Source organism: Hippoglossus stenolepis, chromosome 5, assembly GCF_022539355.2.
Source record: "Hippoglossus stenolepis isolate QCI-W04-F060 chromosome 5, HSTE1.2, whole genome shotgun sequence".
Lineage (NCBI taxonomy): Eukaryota > Metazoa > Chordata > Actinopteri > Pleuronectiformes > Pleuronectidae > Hippoglossus > Hippoglossus stenolepis.
The window spans coordinates 8,525,343-8,543,775 of record NC_061487.1 but is presented as its reverse complement, the minus strand read 5'-3'; the positions used below and the strand labels follow the sequence as shown (position 1 = coordinate 8,543,775).

The following is an 18,433-nucleotide window of genomic DNA, read 5'->3' as shown; positions in this document are numbered from 1 at the left end:
TGAGTGAGATTGTTTGTTTGACTCTGTATGCGACCCTGTGATTGGCTGGCAAACTGTTCAAGCTGCCTTTCACCCAATATCAGCTGGCATTGGCTCCGACCCCTGTGACCCTCAAAGTACCTTACAACACTTGAACTTTACTGTACAGAAGTAAGTGACCTATAATCAAATCTCACACCTTTATTACAGTCACTTGATCACCATTTAAGATGCTATTTTACAACTCCCATAGTAAACAGGGTAAATAGCTATTAATAGATTATCTCATTGGAAAAAAGGTGTAGAAATTAGCTTTATTGTTTGTGTTTATCTTGGAAACAAAAGCTTGTTGCTAATCTGCTTTTTCCCATAAAGAAAATCCAATTTTCGAATCCAAGGCGAATACATTTTATAGGTACTGTAAACTTACCACAGTGATATTTAGTTTTTTCTTATCTTTCAGATGGTTAATGTTCACCCGAGTAAAATATTTTCCAGTGGATTTGTCGCGCCTTGTTTTAAATATGTCCTTTGTGTCACAAACTTATATGGCTATGGGGCAATTATTGTGGCACAACTATTAAGATATGTGAGTCTCAATCCTATGTAATCAGATTTGTGAATGTGTACATGGTTCTGCAAATCTGCATTTAGAATGTGTGTGTAATGGGATTTGCAAACATGTACAAAAAAATCTGCAAAAAGTGTGTGTGTGTGTGTAACTGGATTTGAATGTATTTACATGTAAATCTGTAAATGTGTAGACAAATCTGTAAACACATGCATAGAGATGAATGGCTTAAAAGTCTAACTATTTAGCTTCAAGAGCTGAAAATCCAAACAAGTCATCTGTTTCTGCTCAAGCAGCCTTTGAATTGGCTGTTTTTTTTACACGTGACTTTTGCTACACTTCTGCCGTGGCAGATCCGCAAATGCATGCAGCGATCTCCAAGTACATGTGGAGATTTGTCTGTGTTTTCAGGAGCTGCAGCCTTCACACCACTAGGTGACTGTAGCACCTCATGATTTTATCCGACTATACCTTGAATAAAAGTTTAAACTAACAATTTAGTAGCACTTAAATGGCACTTACTTATAGCACTTTGTAGTTTGGCTTTCTTGAAGATATTGTACTTTCTTGATTCTTGTTGTTCCGGGTTTGTACCTCCATGGTTGAATGCACTTATTGTAAGTCGCTTTGGATAAAAGCGTCAGCTAAATGAAATGTAATGTAAATGTAATGATTTTAAAGGTTCAGTGTGTAGAATTTAGTGACATCTAGTGGTGAAGTTGCATGTTCCAGCTGAATACCCTTCACCCTCCCCTTCCAAACATGAAAGAGAACCTGTGGTAGCCTTCAGTTGTCATACAAACTTAAAAGGTGTTTAGTTTGGACGACTGTAAAAAACATGGCGGCCTCTGTAGAGAGGATTCGCTCCTTATGGGGCACTCAGCTTGATGAATTTACTGCAGTTAAAAACGATAAAGGCAGCCAGAGCACAGTGTTTCTGTTTGCAGAACTTCACTACAATAATGGCCTCATTACACATTTGTTAATAGTTTTATTACAATAATGGCCCCATATACGGCTCTCTGCAGAACTGCAATGTGAACTTTGATCAGAGTTCTGTATTCCCACTATTGTCTCCGTAATCCACAGATTACTGCATTTATCCTCCATAAGGAGCTCAGGGCCTGAATATAAAACAGTACGGCCTCTGTCTGATCACAAGTGACTGAAGGGGACACTGAACAGGTCAGACTTTGTTTTGTCCATTCATAAAAACTATGTGCCAAACATATAAATCAGATATACGTAGAGTAGAAAACTAAGCTGAGGTCCGGTTTTTGAAACTACTATGGTGGCAAATTCTGTGTTTTAAGGTTTCTTTAAACCATTACAGCTTGCTTACAGGCTTTTCTTATGTTTTTCTTTCATGTCAGAAAACACATAAATGTGTGAGATCGATGTGCATATTGGCCAAGCTCTTTAGACAGACTTAATTAAAAAATATTTTCACACATTTGTATAATAATATTGTTGATGGTATCGCTGAAGGTTTCTTAATGGCATCGTTCACAAAGGTCGTGTTACTGCTTGTGATTTGCAATGTGTCATTTGGCAAAGGCACCTGATTCAAAGTCAAACCGTGACGCCTCACTATGAGGAAGTTGTTGCAGTACTCATGGTTCGAGTGACAGGATTGATCCTGTGATTAGTCGTATTAAACATGTTCTCGTTTCTGTTTAAACAGAAAGGATGAGTGACAGTATTGTGTGTTTTGGGACTTAGGAGAAACCCTGTGTTAGATGTTAGACCCCTGTCAGTGTGATGTTAAACCTTTCAGTGCTACAGGCCTATTCACTCATGTCCTTCAGTATTCACACCACATGCACACACACACACCACTCCACTATTGTCAAGCTTGCCAAAGAAGGAAATGTGACTTCCTGTACAAAGTGATTTTCACAATAAACCCCTTAGTAGCCACTCATCTGTTGAATTTAGTGTGTATAAGTGAAATGGGTAAAAAAGGAACAACATTCAAATATAATTGGAGCCTCTGTTTCTTTAGAAATAATAGGATTCACCATGTTTTTTTTTTATTCTTACAACTGCCATTTTGGTAATTGAGCAGTGCCTTAGTAAATAGAAGTAGAGGTATTACTGTAGAAAACTGAAAATAAAATTAAAGCTGAAAGTTACTGTGATTCAGTCTTTCTACCTCTGCCAAGAGGATTATGTTTTCATCCGAGTTTGTGTGTTTATTATTTTGCAAGATTACGCTCAAACTTGGCGCTAAGATGGATGATCACAAAACAAGAAGGAAGTGGTAAGGGTCAGGGAAGAACCCAGTAAATGTTATTGCAGATTTTGATGAGGGGGCTGCTCCAGGAATTTGTTTTCACTTTCTTAAACAAACATTTTTGTTGACTTCTCAGAGAATAATTCATGGATCTTGATTTTTAAAAAGAAGGCTTGTTTAGGGGACTGATATTTATATTAGTCCATATTTATATTTTCTGTTTATACAGTCTATGAAAAGTCTTTGACAGAAAAAGCACAGTGTATAGAAGCTTGTAGTGAAAAGCTCTAGGCTAAATAAGTACAGACCATTAACCATTCAATTTAACATTTACATCAGTGACAAGCAGAACCTGCAAGAGCTTAAGGTGTGATGGCACAGTCTCCTCTTATTGGTGGCAGGATGGTCAGTGTGTTTGAAGTGTTGGGAACACCTCTGCATCTGCAACAGGTATCTCAGGTTCATGGGCAATTCGCCCCTTAACCTGTGTATCTCACCTGAGCGGGGCAGCAAAGAAGAGGTCAGCCTTCCCCTGCAGACAGGTTGTTGTTGTTTGAGTCCCACAGCAGTCTTCTGCAGAAACCACCTCACTGTATGTCAACACACTCCCCCAGAGATCATGTTCCCTGTCTGTGCTTTTATTTTGAAGCTGTAGCCCCGGCCTGCTCCTGTGTGTCTCCCTCCATCTTGACGCAGCTCGGGTTAAATCGGGCTCCGTGTTATCATCACTCCAGCAGAGCCGCTTCATCACAGACAGACGCTCCCAGCCACCTGTCCCTCCCTCCGCTGCTACCGCGGGGAAAAGACGTTTATTTCATTCATTCTAACTCCCTGAGGAAAGCACCATGGCGAGCAGCTTCTCCAGGATCCTGTCCTCCAAACGACACATCGGGATCCTGTCTCTGGTGGGAGGCTCCGTGACGGCTGGATACCTGCTGCAGCACCGGGACCATGTCAGCGCCGGGATGCCCGTCCGCAGGGTGTACCCCGCCAGGTAACCGAGCCCCGTGTGTCCCTCACATGGAGCCATCAACACCTCACACACCACCACCACCATCATCATCATCATTTACCCATCTCGTTTATTCATCGCGTTCACATCTGTGTTAATGGCAACCATGGTCTTTAATATTAAAATATGACTTAATGTGCAGTTTAATCGAAAAATATCAGCGAGCAAAATATTCCGTTGCATAAGATTGATATGCACCCACAGCCTAAATAACCTTGAAATGAAGAAACCAACGATTTAATGCCATTACATGCTTTATCAGGTGGCATTATCACATGTGTGATGTATCACAGCATGTCAGAGAAATAACCAAATCATGAGGCATAAGACAAGACGGTTTATGGCTAGAATCAAACACACGATAACTCTAAGCTTGTGTGCAAAATGTGTTTTTTATTCAAAAGCAAAATTCAAAGCACTAGAAACAAGACAACCTATAATAATAATCATAATAATCATAATAATAATAATAACTACGAAATATGTATGTATGTCCCACTAAAAAAATCAAAGATGGCAATAGTGCGGAGTTGAAGAATAAACTAGAAAGCAGTTGATTTTGCACCCGACACTGCAGTGTATTGATGAGTGTATCACAGGTTAAGAGGCTGAGGAGGGATGTGTACGTGTTCCACCACACGCCCGTCTGGATTATAAAGTAGTGCTTGTACATAGGCTATCGATGAATAAAACCTTATCTGCTGCTCAGATATAAAACCCTGCCCTGTGCTCGTTACATAAGGCTCACATCACAGGAGCCGGTACAGCTCACCATAAACAAAAAAGGTAATCTATTACTTGACAAATTGTAGTATTCATAAAAGTGTTGACATTGGTTAGGTGTACAGTGTGTGTGTCCTCAGACCTGCTCTCTGAGGTCGTCTCGGGTGTGTTTCAGTGGTCAAGGTAGCCACACAGTCACTGTAATGTCTCTTATCAAGCTGTATTGATATAGTGACCAAAAAATAACCTCATAGGAAACACACCCTCAATCCTACCATACCCACATTTACATTCGTTAACCATTAATGAAAAGATAAAGCTAGAAAATGTGACTTAATGGTTATGCTGGTGAGTTAAGAGGATCAAGACCCGAGGATAACTGTGTTTTTTTTTTTATTAGAATTTAAAAGCAATAATAATAATAAACACTCGTATCAAATAGCCTATGATATAAGGTTATATTGGCAATGATATACTCAGTTGACTGTGTCCTTGCTTACTTAAAAGCACAAAGAATTCAGCACTGTCGCCTCGTAATAAGAAGCTTCGGCCCTGCAGATTTGGTTTATGTTAATTGGAGACTCTAAATTGTCTTTGATGTGAATGTGAGCTTGATTGGTCGTTTGTTTCTGTATGGTGGCGCTGTGATACGCTGGCGACCTGGCCTGGCTTCACCCCGCCTCTCGCCTGATGTCAAAACGTACAATATTTCCCTCAAGTAGCAGAAACAAGTGATGCTCAAGTCAATTTTGTCAAATTTGTACTAAAGTAAAGTACTTTAATAAATATAATTAGTTAATTCCCTCAGTGATTAAAGGGACAGTTCACAGAAAAATGAAAATTCACAAGTTTTTTAGCGCTAAATTTTAGAGCCGCGTTTGCGCGTGGATCACAGAGGACATTTAGGCTAAAAAACATGGTGGGTATGACCTTGTTTCAAGTCGAATTTGAATGCCGGGGTTACGGACACTTGGATGACACCACACGAGCAGTATGGCGGCATGTTATTTTTTTTCAGTTGTTTTGAGGTAGAATCAGTCACCATTTACTTCAATTGTTTTGAATTAGGCTGCAACACTGTTTACCCCTAAATCTTAAAAAGTGTTTTATGGACTCAAACACTTCACCCAACCCTCCATCAGCATAGTGGTGTGTAGATAATGAGTGAATTTTCATTTTTGGGTGATATATCCCTTTAAGACCTACCAATAACAGCAATATCAATTCAAACTAGAATTGCACTCATTACAGCACATACCTCCACCGAGGCTGAAATGTTCCCTTATGAAACTACATCTAAATTCACTAGATCCAGATTTTTATTTGGATCTGCACCTAATAGCACACACTCATAAATATCAGTTCCCCAAACCACTGATACATCCATCCATCGTTCCTACAGGACAATATGTGCCATGAGGATCTTGTGTCATAACTGAACCCTGCCACACGTGGGAATGTGGCCACCTGGGTTTTCCTGGCTCAGAAAACATTGTAATGAGTTTTCTTGGCCTCTTTCTCTCTGTGCTTTCTGATACAGGCATAAATTGACGGCTCAATGAGGGTAACACTTCTGAATTTATTATTGTGGAGACAAGAAAAAATAGAAATAAGGCCAGAGGCCGCAAACATTTTTAGACTGTCTACCCTTAGTATCACCAGTACAGCTCTGCTGAGTCACAGTTATTATATTATTTCATTTTGAAATGTCTTAGCCTTCCTCATATCTTGGCAGACAGCAGGAGGAAGAAATCCATAAGCTGCTTAGTCTGGGCTGCTTCTGAACTTTTTAGTTTTTTAAAGTTCTAAGTATGTTCGTTGGGATTAAAGCCAGTCTTTGACAGTGGTTCCTTTTGGTTTTTCCACAACAACCTACGCTAAGGCCTAAATAGTTTGTTTGAAGAGATAGGTGAGTTTGTCAAGTCAGCAGTATTTCCTTACTAAAACAAAGTGGATCTGAATGCTTTTTGATCCATCAGCAATAAACAGATGCCACTTTCAACATCTCATGAGGATTTAAACCACTAGTTTCATATATATCACTTTATGTTTTCTCACAGTGCCCATATGAATGGTCGCCCCAGCCTTGTGTCCCTGTGTGTCCAATATAATTTATTAGAGGTCATCTTTTTGCAGCAGTGTCCCATAATCAGACAGTCACAGGTTTAATCCCCAGTTTCCTGTGTACGTGACATGTGAGAGTGTCGTTGAGGGACTCACACACTGTGAACCAGCTTCAAGGGCACAGCTACATCATTAAGCTGTGCCAACACTGCTTCAAACTTATTTCTCTCTCTCAAAGATCAGTGCAACATTATGTTATCTTGCATTTGTGTTTGAACAGTGCGGAGTACCCTGACCTGCGCAAACACAACAACTGCATGGCCAGTAACCTTACACCTGCCATCTACACCAAGCTGTGTGATAAGGCCACTCCCAATGGTTACACACTGGACCAGGCCATCCAGACAGGCGTGGACAACCCCGGCCACCCCTTCATCAAGACCGTCGGCATGGTGGCAGGAGACGAGGAGACTTACGAGGTCAGACATCACTGTACATTTTCCAACGCACCAACACACACAAACAGTTCCGCGGTGCTGAGTGAAAAGAAGGGCTGGCTCACCCCCTGTGTATCGTACTAGAGATCTGGCTGTTCACACCCTCCTCAGGCCAGCAATTTGCAGTGACAAAGACAAGTCTGATGAAACTTGAAGCACAAAAAAAGGGGATTGCAGAAAATGACAGTTAATAAAAGTGTTACAAAGTGGAAAATGACTCAAGACATTGCCAGCCACATTCTACTCCCAACGCAACTTCCTGTACCATGACTTTGAGCTTATGTCAGCATAGATAAAACGTTTTTATTCTTCAGAAATAATGGAAAATCATTCTGTTGCGATAACTGTAACTTAATAGAATTGAATAAGCAATCCTCCCTTTCATGAGAGAGTATTTCAGCACAGGAGAGGGAGAGTTTCAGCCTAGAACACCTCTTCTGGGATGTTTCATCATATCTATCTACATTGAGGACCTAACTACGTTTCGGTTTTAATTGCCTTCTTCATTTAGGACATAAAAATATCTCGATCTTATTTCAGTAGTCAGGATTTTTTTTTTAACTATGGATTGCAAGAACCAGTCAGCATGAGTGTTCAGGATGCAGATGTGTCATTTTCAAAGACTCAAGGTGCAACACTTAACATAACACGTCCTGACACACAATTGAAATGTGTGGCAGGATGTGCTATGTTTTCAGGCAGCCACACTTATTAGTCTCATCCCTGTAAATGTAATATCAGGAATGCTGTGAGGGAATTTCTAGAGATTTGGGACAAAAGTCCACTTGAACTCAAGGATGAACTGATTCTTGGAGGTCAAAGGTCAAGGACCCTGTGACCTAACAAAACACATTTTGGGCCACAACATGTGCTAATTATGATTAATCATACATAAATTATGCATCAAAGTGCAATTTTACTGGTTGGCAGAGTCATAAATTCATAAGGCAATGATGCTCGGTAGATATTTAGCATAATTTTGGCTTGTATTGATTTGGCTGATGTCTTTTTTTGTGTGCGGAATTTATGCAAATGTTTCCAATCCATTATCTCTAAAATGTAATGCAGTATATGATTCATCATTGCTCCCTGCTGTTTACTTGTTTTTTTGTTTAGTTTCTCTCCACTGTGGTCTTATGAGAGGTGTTGGTGAACAGATAAAGGTGAATTGTGATGATGTAGCTTGGAAAGGTAAAGGATGACCCACTGGGCAGTATAGCAGCAAAGGTCACTTCCATCCCTCAGACAATATTATAATATTTTAATATTATGTTGAGGACTTTACAGTGTTGCATTATGTTTTTAATGGGCTTTTATTATTTTTAGTTCCGGGCTTTTTCTTTGGCAGCTTTGTTTCATTCAACCAGGATCTTTTTTATATTAAAAGTATTAGTAGGGTGGCACTGATGCCTCACAGCAAGAAGGCTCCAGGTTTGAGGGAGTGTCCCAGGCCTGTGTTTGCATGTTCTCCTCATGTCTGCATGGGTTTTCTCAGGTTATTCTGGGTTCCTTTCACAGTCCAACGACATGCAGATTGGGGTTAGTTTAATTGGAGACTCTAAATTGACTTTAAACCACAGTTGTGAGTGTGCGTGTGATGTGTTGTTTGTCTCTATATGTTAGCCCTGTGATACCCTGGCTCTCGCCCAGTGTCAGATTGGCTACTGCTCCCCCTGCGACCCTCAAAGTATAAGCGCTATAGATGATGGATGTATTAATAACTTTTCTTTTGGAACAGTCTTGCGTCCAGAAACATTCTCTATATGTGTATGTCTGATGTCACATTTTTTTTCCAGAGTCTACCATACAATTGATTAACCCAGAAAATAGTCCTGTATTTTCATATTGTTCATTTTGGGGTGTTTTTCAGGTATTTGCAGACCTGCTGGACCCGATTATCAAAGAGAGGCACAATGGCTACGACCCCAACGTCATGAAGCACCCCACCGACCTGGACGCCAGCAAGGTAACATTCACATTGAATTGAAAGATATTTCATTCCATGACTTGAAATGACATACATATATGTACATCTCCTTACTTGTCTTAATTGCAGATCCAGTCGGGCCACTTTGATGAACGTTACGTGCTGTCCTCCAGGGTGAGGACGGGCCGCAGTATCCGGGGACTGAGCCTGCCCCCCGCCTGCACCCGGGCAGAGCGCAGAGAGGTGGAGAGGGTGGCGGTGGACGCCCTCGCTGGCCTGAAGGACGACCTGACTGGGAGATACTACAGTCTCACCCAGATGACAGACAAGGACCAGCAACAGCTCATTGATGTGAGTCGTGCTTGGATGTTGCTGTATGCATGTGAAGATGTCGTACCACTTTTTTACAAGTTCTTTTTTTTCACCAGCAACAACACTGTTTTTAAATTTCACAAAGAAGGGTTCCTGTTTTAGATAATGAAAGAAAGAGGTTCTGCTTGACTGACGCAAAATACTAAAAGATGACAAATATCTCAGTGTGAAAAAGAGGAGCCATACACGTAGAAGACACGGACAGAGATGTCAACTTGCAAAGACAATAAGATTGGTGTTTGGTGATAAGGGCAGACGCTGGTGTCAGTGTGCTGTTAACTAAAACACAAGATACCCACAGTGCATTTTATTGGTCAAAAAAGAACGTGTCCAATGTAGAGAATTTTCAGCTCTGTTCTGAAAGAGAAATTCTGTAGAAAGTCCGGACATTTTCTAAAGTTCACGTGAGGAAATGGCTATACACGTGAACAGCACATCTTTTTTATCTGAGGATGTGGTCACAGTTTCCCTTCAAGTCCTGGAGTAGTAGAAAAATTCAACAATGAAATACTAACTGTGGGTGGACTGTGTCTGCCTTGGCATTTTTCTCCTTAACAAAGAGAAAGATTGGCCCGATTACTGAATTCTCAAGTCTCACACCTTTGTTTCTGTCTTACAATCTAAGATTCTGTTGCCACTGCAGTCATAACCATTGTTGAAACTTCAATTCTCTGTATTTATAACAGGACCACTTCCTGTTTGACAAGCCTGTGTCACCCCTCCTGACATGTGCAGGCATGGCTCGTGACTGGCCAGATGCACGTGGTATTTGGTAAGTGAAAAGACCTGATGGTACAAGCAGGATAATATTGTCTGCATAGAGTTGTACATTTTAACACAAGTAAGCACAGTATGCTTTAGGTGTACAGTACAGCACCGAATTTAAAAGCCGGGAAAAACTGCAACAGCACAACAGTAGTTAAACAATTATAGGATATTTATGTGAACTAGTTTGTTAAAAGTATTTTGAGAAATTACTGAAATGAAAATAGTAATAATTAGTAGAATTCAACAGTTCAATTATAAGATTTAGATGACAAATGCATGATATGATATATTGCATTTCCTTATAATGTTGCCAGACAAGCTCATGTACAAATTGAAAAACAGTGGTCCGAGTATTGACCCTTGTGGAACTCCTGTAAAATTCCTAATTTCAACAGATTTAAAACTTCTCACATTAACGTAGAAGATTTAATCTTGTAAGGAAACTAAATTTTGGAATCTTTCAATTAAATTATCGTGACCAATGTGTCAATGTGTTGACAGCAGTGAGGAAAAGCAAAACAGATTTAAAAATGTATTTTAAATGTGTGTTGATCCTAAGGTAAATAATTTGATTGTGTTAATCTGGGTTATTTTGGTAAATCAGGATTTAAGGAAATAAGGACAGAAATAAACATTTTAGTGGTAACAAAGTTAACCGAGCAGGTGAAAGTATGAGGTATTCTTGTATATTTTCTGATATATAATGACAAAGTACTGTATTTGAAAGGAAACAACACACTCCTAATGTTTCTTGTACAAAGATATCAGTCATTTGATTGCTTTTGTTTTCATAAATGTATATTTATTCTCATAGAAAAAAATGAAATTTACCCATATTAAAATTATATAGCCACAAATGTAGACAGTAGATTTTATTTTTTTCTAACTATGTTTTATATATCTCAGAGACTATTTTTTGGTTAGCTTTTCACTTTTTAATCAATCTTTTCAAAATTTCTCCCTGGTACATTTTTGAGTTGATATTCTGAGGGTATAATAATGGGCAATAACCCCATTGCATTTAAGGGTGTCCAACAGTGAAATCCACTTGGTATTATTTGAATCTTTGCTCAGTTGCTGAAAACTGTCAGAGGTTTTTTTTCTTTCTTTCTTATCTCATGTTTATAGCTGTATTGTCATTTCCCTGTTGCTGAGCTGTGTTGGTGTATGAGCAATGCGGACAGTGCTCCCTCGGTGTGGAGTCGTCAGCCAGCCAAAATCAATCAGCAGCCTCCCTCCTCTCTCCCTCTGCCAGTCGTATCAGCCAATCCTCTCCTCTCCTTAATAATTCACCCCCACATCATCCCTCCATCATCTCCTCTTACAGCTCCACTAGCAGTCTTCTCTTTCTCTCCTCTCCCCCTTTCCCTTTTTTTCTTTATCCATATGTCATGCTCCACTTTCCTTTCATTTTCGCTTATCATCCTCCACACTTCCAATACAACCTTTTTTGTTCCACTCCACACATATACATGTTCTTTTTCCCTGTGGTTCAGATATTCCCTTGGTGCTCTATTTTTACTCTGAATCTGTATCTCTCCCTCCTCTCTCATTCCCTTTCTGTCCGCTTTGCCAAATGTCTCTCCCCGACCTGCTGCCTCCACAACCCATATCCATTACCTTATTAAATCTTTAACAAGTTTAAGGAGGTCAGTATGGACAAAAAGCTTCTGCAGTCGCTGACAGTGACTTTATACAAATTTTCCCTGAGACTGGTGCTCAGACGTGTCATGTGGTGGTTGAAATCCACCCTTCTCCTTTGAAGACCTTGAATCCAACCATTAGTCCCTCAAATAAATGTTGAACTTCTTCAGTCTGGACATTTATGTATGATCAATGAATAAACAGACAAACCTACTAACATCACCATCATAAACTGACCTAAATAACAAAATTTCAGGTTGTTTGTTCAACCAAACGTTTAGATTTTGGTGGTCAAAGGTGGAAGGTAACTGGAACCTAACAAATCATGTTTTGGGCTTCAATCATTAACATGCTAGTGTGACACGATTGAACAAATATATCTAATACATTAAAACGATAAGGTAATGACATTTTATATCCAAACTGTCTAAAGCCAACTTCCTTGTGCTGTAAAAATATGTTTCTCTCCATGAACTGGGGAACTAAGAGGAGATGGCAGCAGAGGCGACGCAATAATTCTCTAGTTTTTCTGTTGCTGACAAACTGTTCTCCATAAGGACATATATAAGAACATAAGTTCTAAATCAGTACCACAGTGCAGCGTTGCAGACCACTCTGACAAACACACGAGTCAATGACCCTCGGCAGAAACAAGCATTATCCTCAATGATTGATGGTTATTGGCCTTCTCTCTGCTCACCAGCATCACATGGCTCCCTTTATATAGAAACCCATCATCTTCTCATTAACTTATCTTACACACTTCCTCACAATAGGCCTCCAAAATACCATCTCTGTATCAACTCAGTCTTTGAAAGAAAGATTCAGATATTGATTTACTGTATATATGACTACTGTCTATATTTGGAACAAGTAAATGCATTGAAGTTGTTGATAAGGTTAAAACTGTCCACACAGTCTTCAAATGGAAGGAATAACAGCTATGTGTTCAGGTTTACAGATCAAAACACCTGATTATATTACTGTATTTCCTTATGCACCTTGTCTTTCCTCAAATAACCTTAACACACAAGGATCAATACTGTATAATCCAGTGTAACTTTCCTGTGTGCAGGCACAACAATGACAAGACCTTCCTGATCTGGATCAACGAGGAGGACCACACCAGGGTCATCTCCATGGAGAAGGGAGGCAACATGAAGAGAGTCTTTGACAGGTTCTGCAGAGGCCTCAAGGAGGTGAGAGTGTGCTTGTACGTTTGTGGAGTGTTAAAGATGTCAGAATGTACATGTGTGTGGAGTGTTCAACATGTCAGAATGTACATGCGTGTGGAGTGTTCAACATGTTAGATTGTACGTGCGTGTGGAGTGTTCAACATGTTAGATTGTACGTGCGTGTGGAGTGTTAACGATGGTAGAAAGTGAATGTGATGAGATGGAAAGATGTTTAAATAAGAGAGGGAAGTTGTTTGGGATTGAGAATAATTAGACTGAACTTTTAATTGTCTTAATATTTTTTAATCTGATATGAATCCATTATGTTCTCAATCAGAGTTTTGGCAGCGTAATAAAAATGAAAGAAAGAATAAAACTACCTGAATTTTAGGCCTTAAATTATTATATACATTAAAATATTATGCACTGGGTTTTAAACACCTTATGTTAATGTTCATTTAACGCTTCTTTCTTTCCACTTAATCTTTTTTTAGGGAGAAATATCAAAATGTTTGTTTTGTAAAAGCACACTGCTAACTACATCAGCCCAGCGAGGTAACTACACTCACTTGGCTATGGATACCTAGAGGCTACTGTCTCCGCCTGTAGTTTGCAAGATAATGTAGTGTATTGAGGGTTATTCTCTACTAGGGTACTTTACCTTATCTGAAGTGTAAGTAATTCTGGGACCCTGATATTCTTTCGTATCTGTCGTGTTTGACATCGGTATTAATTGATTTATTAAAAAAGTCTCTAACTTGTGGAAACCTACAGAAACACTACCAACGCTCCTCAGGGTGTCACACATAAATCAGGAGTATTCTGCATTACACCTGACCAGCCTGATGTGCACAGAAGCTCATGCACTATGGTGATAGTTGTGCCAGATTCAACCAAGTTCAACCAAGGACACAGTATTTTGAAGTGGGAGGCTGCAGCTGTAGCAGACATACAGTATCCACTCTGCTGCCATCAGATGTCTGTAGGATTTAATCAGAGAAGAGAAGAAGAAGAGAATAGAATTAATACAGTCTAAAAGTGCTGGCAGAAAAAACCCCGGCTCCCACTAGTCTTTGCCCTGCTATGGATGTAAAGCTTGTAGACAGAGGGACAAAAACACACTGTCCAAACATGGCCACGCAAACATAAATTATTTATCCAAGCAGCCGCAGTTCCGCATTACAGAAAGAGCAAAGGACAAGCAGTGCAACATTTGGTATTGAACTGTTGCAACAAATCTGAGTGACACACCTCAGTGCTATGTTAACATTGTTTTTATCTCCCACGCTATGCCAGTCCAGTCCAACCACAGTCCATTTCAAGACGAAAATTCTCAATTCTTTACTTGTCAGCTCTGATAAATGAAAAACCAACAGCGACAAACAGTTTGCTGTGTGTGAACAACAGTATGTGCACATCCATCAAACGTATCAAAGGTCAAAAGATTGTTGAATGAATGAAGCACACTGTCATTGGGTTGTGACCGTTTCTCTCCCTGCAAGGTGGAGCGGCTGATCCAGGAGAAAGGCTGGGAGTTCATGTGGAACGAGAAGCTCGGCTACATCCTCACCTGCCCCTCCAACCTGGGCACAGGGCTCAGGGCCGGGGTCCATGTCAAACTGCCCCTGCTGAGCAAGGTAACACAGTAGTTGTAGTAGAATGAAGACAAGGTGATACTTCAGTAGATAATGTGGGATCTTTTGACTCTCTATTCTATTTGTGTTACATAATGATAGTCCAAAATGAATGCATGGCCTTAAAAAACATCAAAGTATTAGATTATCAAAGATAAGGCCTCAAAAAGCATCAACATATCTAGTCTCCTTTATCTGTGTTATTACATCTTTTGTTCACAAAAGTGAAGGACGAGAAGAACTAGATTTGTACTGTTAAAGGCTATTGAAAACCAACAAATAGATTTTTATTAAATGAAGTCGGAAATTTTGTTGAGCAAGAGTTTAAATATCAGGGTTCTGCTCATTTGGAAATAAGCTCTTAATTTATTTTCTATAAATGTTGCTATGAAGATTCTTAGTGATGATGGATGGATAGAGAGGGATGGATTCATCAGGGCATCACACTGCTCAGAGACAGTATTTATGTCATCTGGCCTCGGAACACCTCTGGACCCCATGAGGAAGTAGAAACCATCACCGGGGAAAGGGACATTTGTATTACTTCACTTAAACTGCTGCTTCCTAAACCCAAGTGGTTAAAGTGTTGGTAATTCCGAATACCTGCGAGAAAAACATACAGATGCAGATTCATTAAAATGTTAATCTAATTGCATTGAAACTATGCTGAGTAGCTTTTCTCCTCCACCTTCCAGGATCTCCGCCTCAGTAAGATCCTGGACAACCTGCGTCTGCAGAAGCGAGGGACAGGTGGCGTCGACACGGCCGCTGTTGGTGGTACTTTTGACATCTCCAACCTGGACCGCCTGGGACAGTCTGAGGTGGGAAAACCTGTGTACAAATTTACAAAGTACTGTATATGGATCTGTACCTTTTATCTGCAGAGCAGTAAATCTTCCCATTCAATCAACCATTGTCAAATAAATGTTATGTACAAATAACTTATTTGGGGGAGGAGAGGAGAGGAGAGGAGAGGAGAGAGGAGGGAGGAGAGGAGAGGAGAGGAGAGGAGAGGAGAGGAGAGGAGAGGAGAGGAGAGTTCTTGTACATGCAGTTTGTCTTTGTTATGTCCGTGGTCATGCTGTCACGCCTGTGTTACAGAGTCATTCAGTACAATGGAGCTGTTCTCTGTCGTTGTGAGTGTGTGGTTGAATATATTATTCTGATTACATGGAGGCTGGAGATGGCTCTTCACTGTTTCTGGGTGGAGTGCAGTGTACTAATTAACAGCCAGTTTGCTGCTGGTTGAGACTCACTTATCTAATTTTCTTACTGTTACATAATATTCTCTCCATCTAACCTCCACTTCTCTTTGTGATGTTTGGATGTCCTTAATTCAGACGGATGAACACATCAGTATTAGAAGATGTCAAAAGAGTTTGCTGGATGAGGGAGCAACAAACTGTCAAACAGAAGGACAATAATGTTGTAGCATGTAACTTGTCATGTTGAAGGAACTGTATTTTGTCAAACTTGTTAACGTCTAACAAATCAGAATACTGTTTACGTATACAAATAGCTTTCTACACCAGATCTTGACAAAATTGCTGGTTAAGAAGATCATTTCTTCACCTCCAGTAGCCTCCGCCTGCAGCAGCGGCACGTGGCAGTGGATGCAATGTAATCTGTGAGAGTGAGAATGAGACTTCTTGCTGAGCGAGACATTTATAGTGTTGCCAGATGCTTAGCAAAGACACAATATAATCATTTGAGCTTTGATCGACATTTCGTAGATTGCCACTGTTGCCCCATAAGATTACATTGTAATCACTATGCTGTGTCGCTGCTGCCAGCAGAGACGATCTTCCAAAAGTTTTTCCAAGTACCTTCCATTTACACACCCACATTTATAAGATTTAAAAATATCAGTATTCCCCTCTTCACTTTGGTTTAATCTGTACAAAGAGAAGTGCATTTCCAAAAATGTGAAGCTATTTTTTTTCAAAGGAGGGACCTCTTGAATTACACAACTTTATACTATGACAAAAAAAATTAAATCACTAATTAGCGTTAAATGATAGATGCCAAATTTCTCAACCTAAAAGTTCTGGAATGCTAAACGCCCATCTTTGTTAAACCCCACAGCTCCAGTTTGTGACACAGACTGTTCGTTATAAATTAGTGGTCTTCAAGCCCATGTCATATTTGGAAGCAGAGGGTGATGTGAGGGGTTGTCAGCTGCAACATGCAACTTCACCACTAGATGTCACTAAGTTCTACACACTGAACCTTTAAGACATATTCAGGGTTATTTTCTCAGACTTGACAGAACCCTCCGGAGCGCAGGGAATCTTGTCGGCACGTGTCACCTGTTTGATTTCCTGTTGCCTGTCTTTCTCCACAGTCACTGTCAAAAAATATATTTTAAAGAAATTCTTCAGGGCTCAAAAGGTTTTAAGTGGTATAGAGTTGCTTTCACAGGCTCAGTATACTCCCCATGACTAGTACACTGATCTTTATTTATTAAATTCAATTGAGTTTCATTAAATTAGGACTATATGATTATTATCAGAAAAAAAGGATATGAGTTAGAGTTGATGTTTTACATTGTTTACCCACTGTTGATTGTTTTTCTTCTGTGAACATGTGAAAATAGTCTTAAAACCTAAATTGTGCGTCCCTCAGGTCCAGTTGGTGCAGACGGTGATTGATGGCGTCAACTACTTAATCGAGTGTGAGAAGAGATTGGAGAAAGGCCAGGACATCAAGGTGCCCGCACCCCTCAAGCAGAAGTAGACACCAATCCCTGATGTCTGCGCACAACCCCCTGGGCACACACACACCTGCACAAACATCCCGCTCTGTGCCCTTAGATACCATAAATATCTATGTCGTTGCATCATTTATTACTACTGTTGTTATAATCACCCGTCCCTACCCCACAATATATTTCTCTATAATATAATCAACATATATTATAAACAGTCCCAGAATACTGCTTAAGTGTGTTGTCGGTGCATATGAAGGGTTTTTAAGTTACAACTCAAATTCACACCTGGCTATAAAATGAGGGCAAATATTAACAAAGGATGCACAAACTCTAGCTTGTTGTAATGGAGCAAAAATGGCCACCGGTTTGCCCGTCTCTGCATGGCCACATGGTATCTACGGCTCTGCTTTCAACCCTCTCGTGAGCCCACCAGACCTTGCTCTGCCCCGCTGCAGCCTCCTTCCTGCTGCATGTCTCCGTCTCCTCCCCTTACCCCTGTTTGTCGATCAGCCATGACTATTATCTGGTGCTTGTATAGTCCATCCATTGTGGATTGTGTAAACATACAGTAGTTTCCCTAAAAAACATTTTGAGTGGATCTGAATGTAGATTAACAGTGTGAGACTGAAGAGACTTGTGGATGTGTATGTTGGATGACACGCTGGTGTCAGACTGTAATGTCATAACACACAGTGGCCTGGGCTGGGTTCTGTACTGTAAGCAACTGAAGCAATATCATTCCAGCTCATTACTGAATGTCACACTGTTATGACTTTTATTAAAACAATCATCTATTTAACAGTACCTACCTCTGTCTGTCTCTCATTGGTTATTAAAGTGTGTTTTTCTGGTTTCTACCTGAGCAACACATACTTCATGATATCCAACAAGCCTTATGTTACCATGGTAATTAAGCTGGAGAAGCATTATATGTCTCTATGGGACCATGATTTCGTCATGTCATGTGACAAGGTTAAGTCAGAGGCATAACAAAGCACAGCACATTTAGTTTGTTTCTGTCTTTTTGTGTGATTTGTTGACGATAACAAAACTATAAAATATAATAATAGTGCTCCTTTATGATGACTCAGTGTGAAATCTGATCGTGAACACACAACCAC

General features: G+C 40.0%; 1 protein-coding gene across 1 annotated transcript; it reads left to right on the top strand.

The window, feature by feature from the left end:
- Window positions 1–3,454: 3,454 nt before the first annotated feature.
- Window positions 3,455–18,116, top strand: LOC118110198 (creatine kinase U-type, mitochondrial). Its single transcript, XM_035157874.2, has 9 exons — window positions 3,455–3,780; window positions 6,866–7,064; window positions 8,953–9,048; window positions 9,139–9,360; window positions 10,068–10,153; window positions 12,869–12,992; window positions 14,471–14,605; window positions 15,298–15,423; window positions 17,228–18,116. The coding sequence occupies exons 1-9, from the start codon at window positions 3,632–3,634 to the stop codon at window positions 17,336–17,338; spliced, it is 1,248 nt and encodes a 415-aa protein (XP_035013765.1). The 5' UTR covers window positions 3,455–3,631; the 3' UTR covers window positions 17,339–18,116.
- Window positions 18,117–18,433: the final 317 nt, after the last annotated feature.

Excerpts from the sequence above, each read along its gene's own strand:
- LOC118110198 (XM_035157874.2), top strand. The coding sequence starts at position 3,632 with ATGGCGAGCAGCTTCTCCAGGATCCTGTCCTCCAAACGACACATCGGG. Across the intron at positions 3,781-6,865 it reads CGCAGGGTGTACCCCGCCAG|TGCGGAGTACCCTGACCTGC; the intron begins GTAACCGAGCCC and ends GTGTTTGAACAG. Across the intron at positions 15,424-17,227 it reads ACCGCCTGGGACAGTCTGAG|GTCCAGTTGGTGCAGACGGT; the intron begins GTGGGAAAACCT and ends TGCGTCCCTCAG.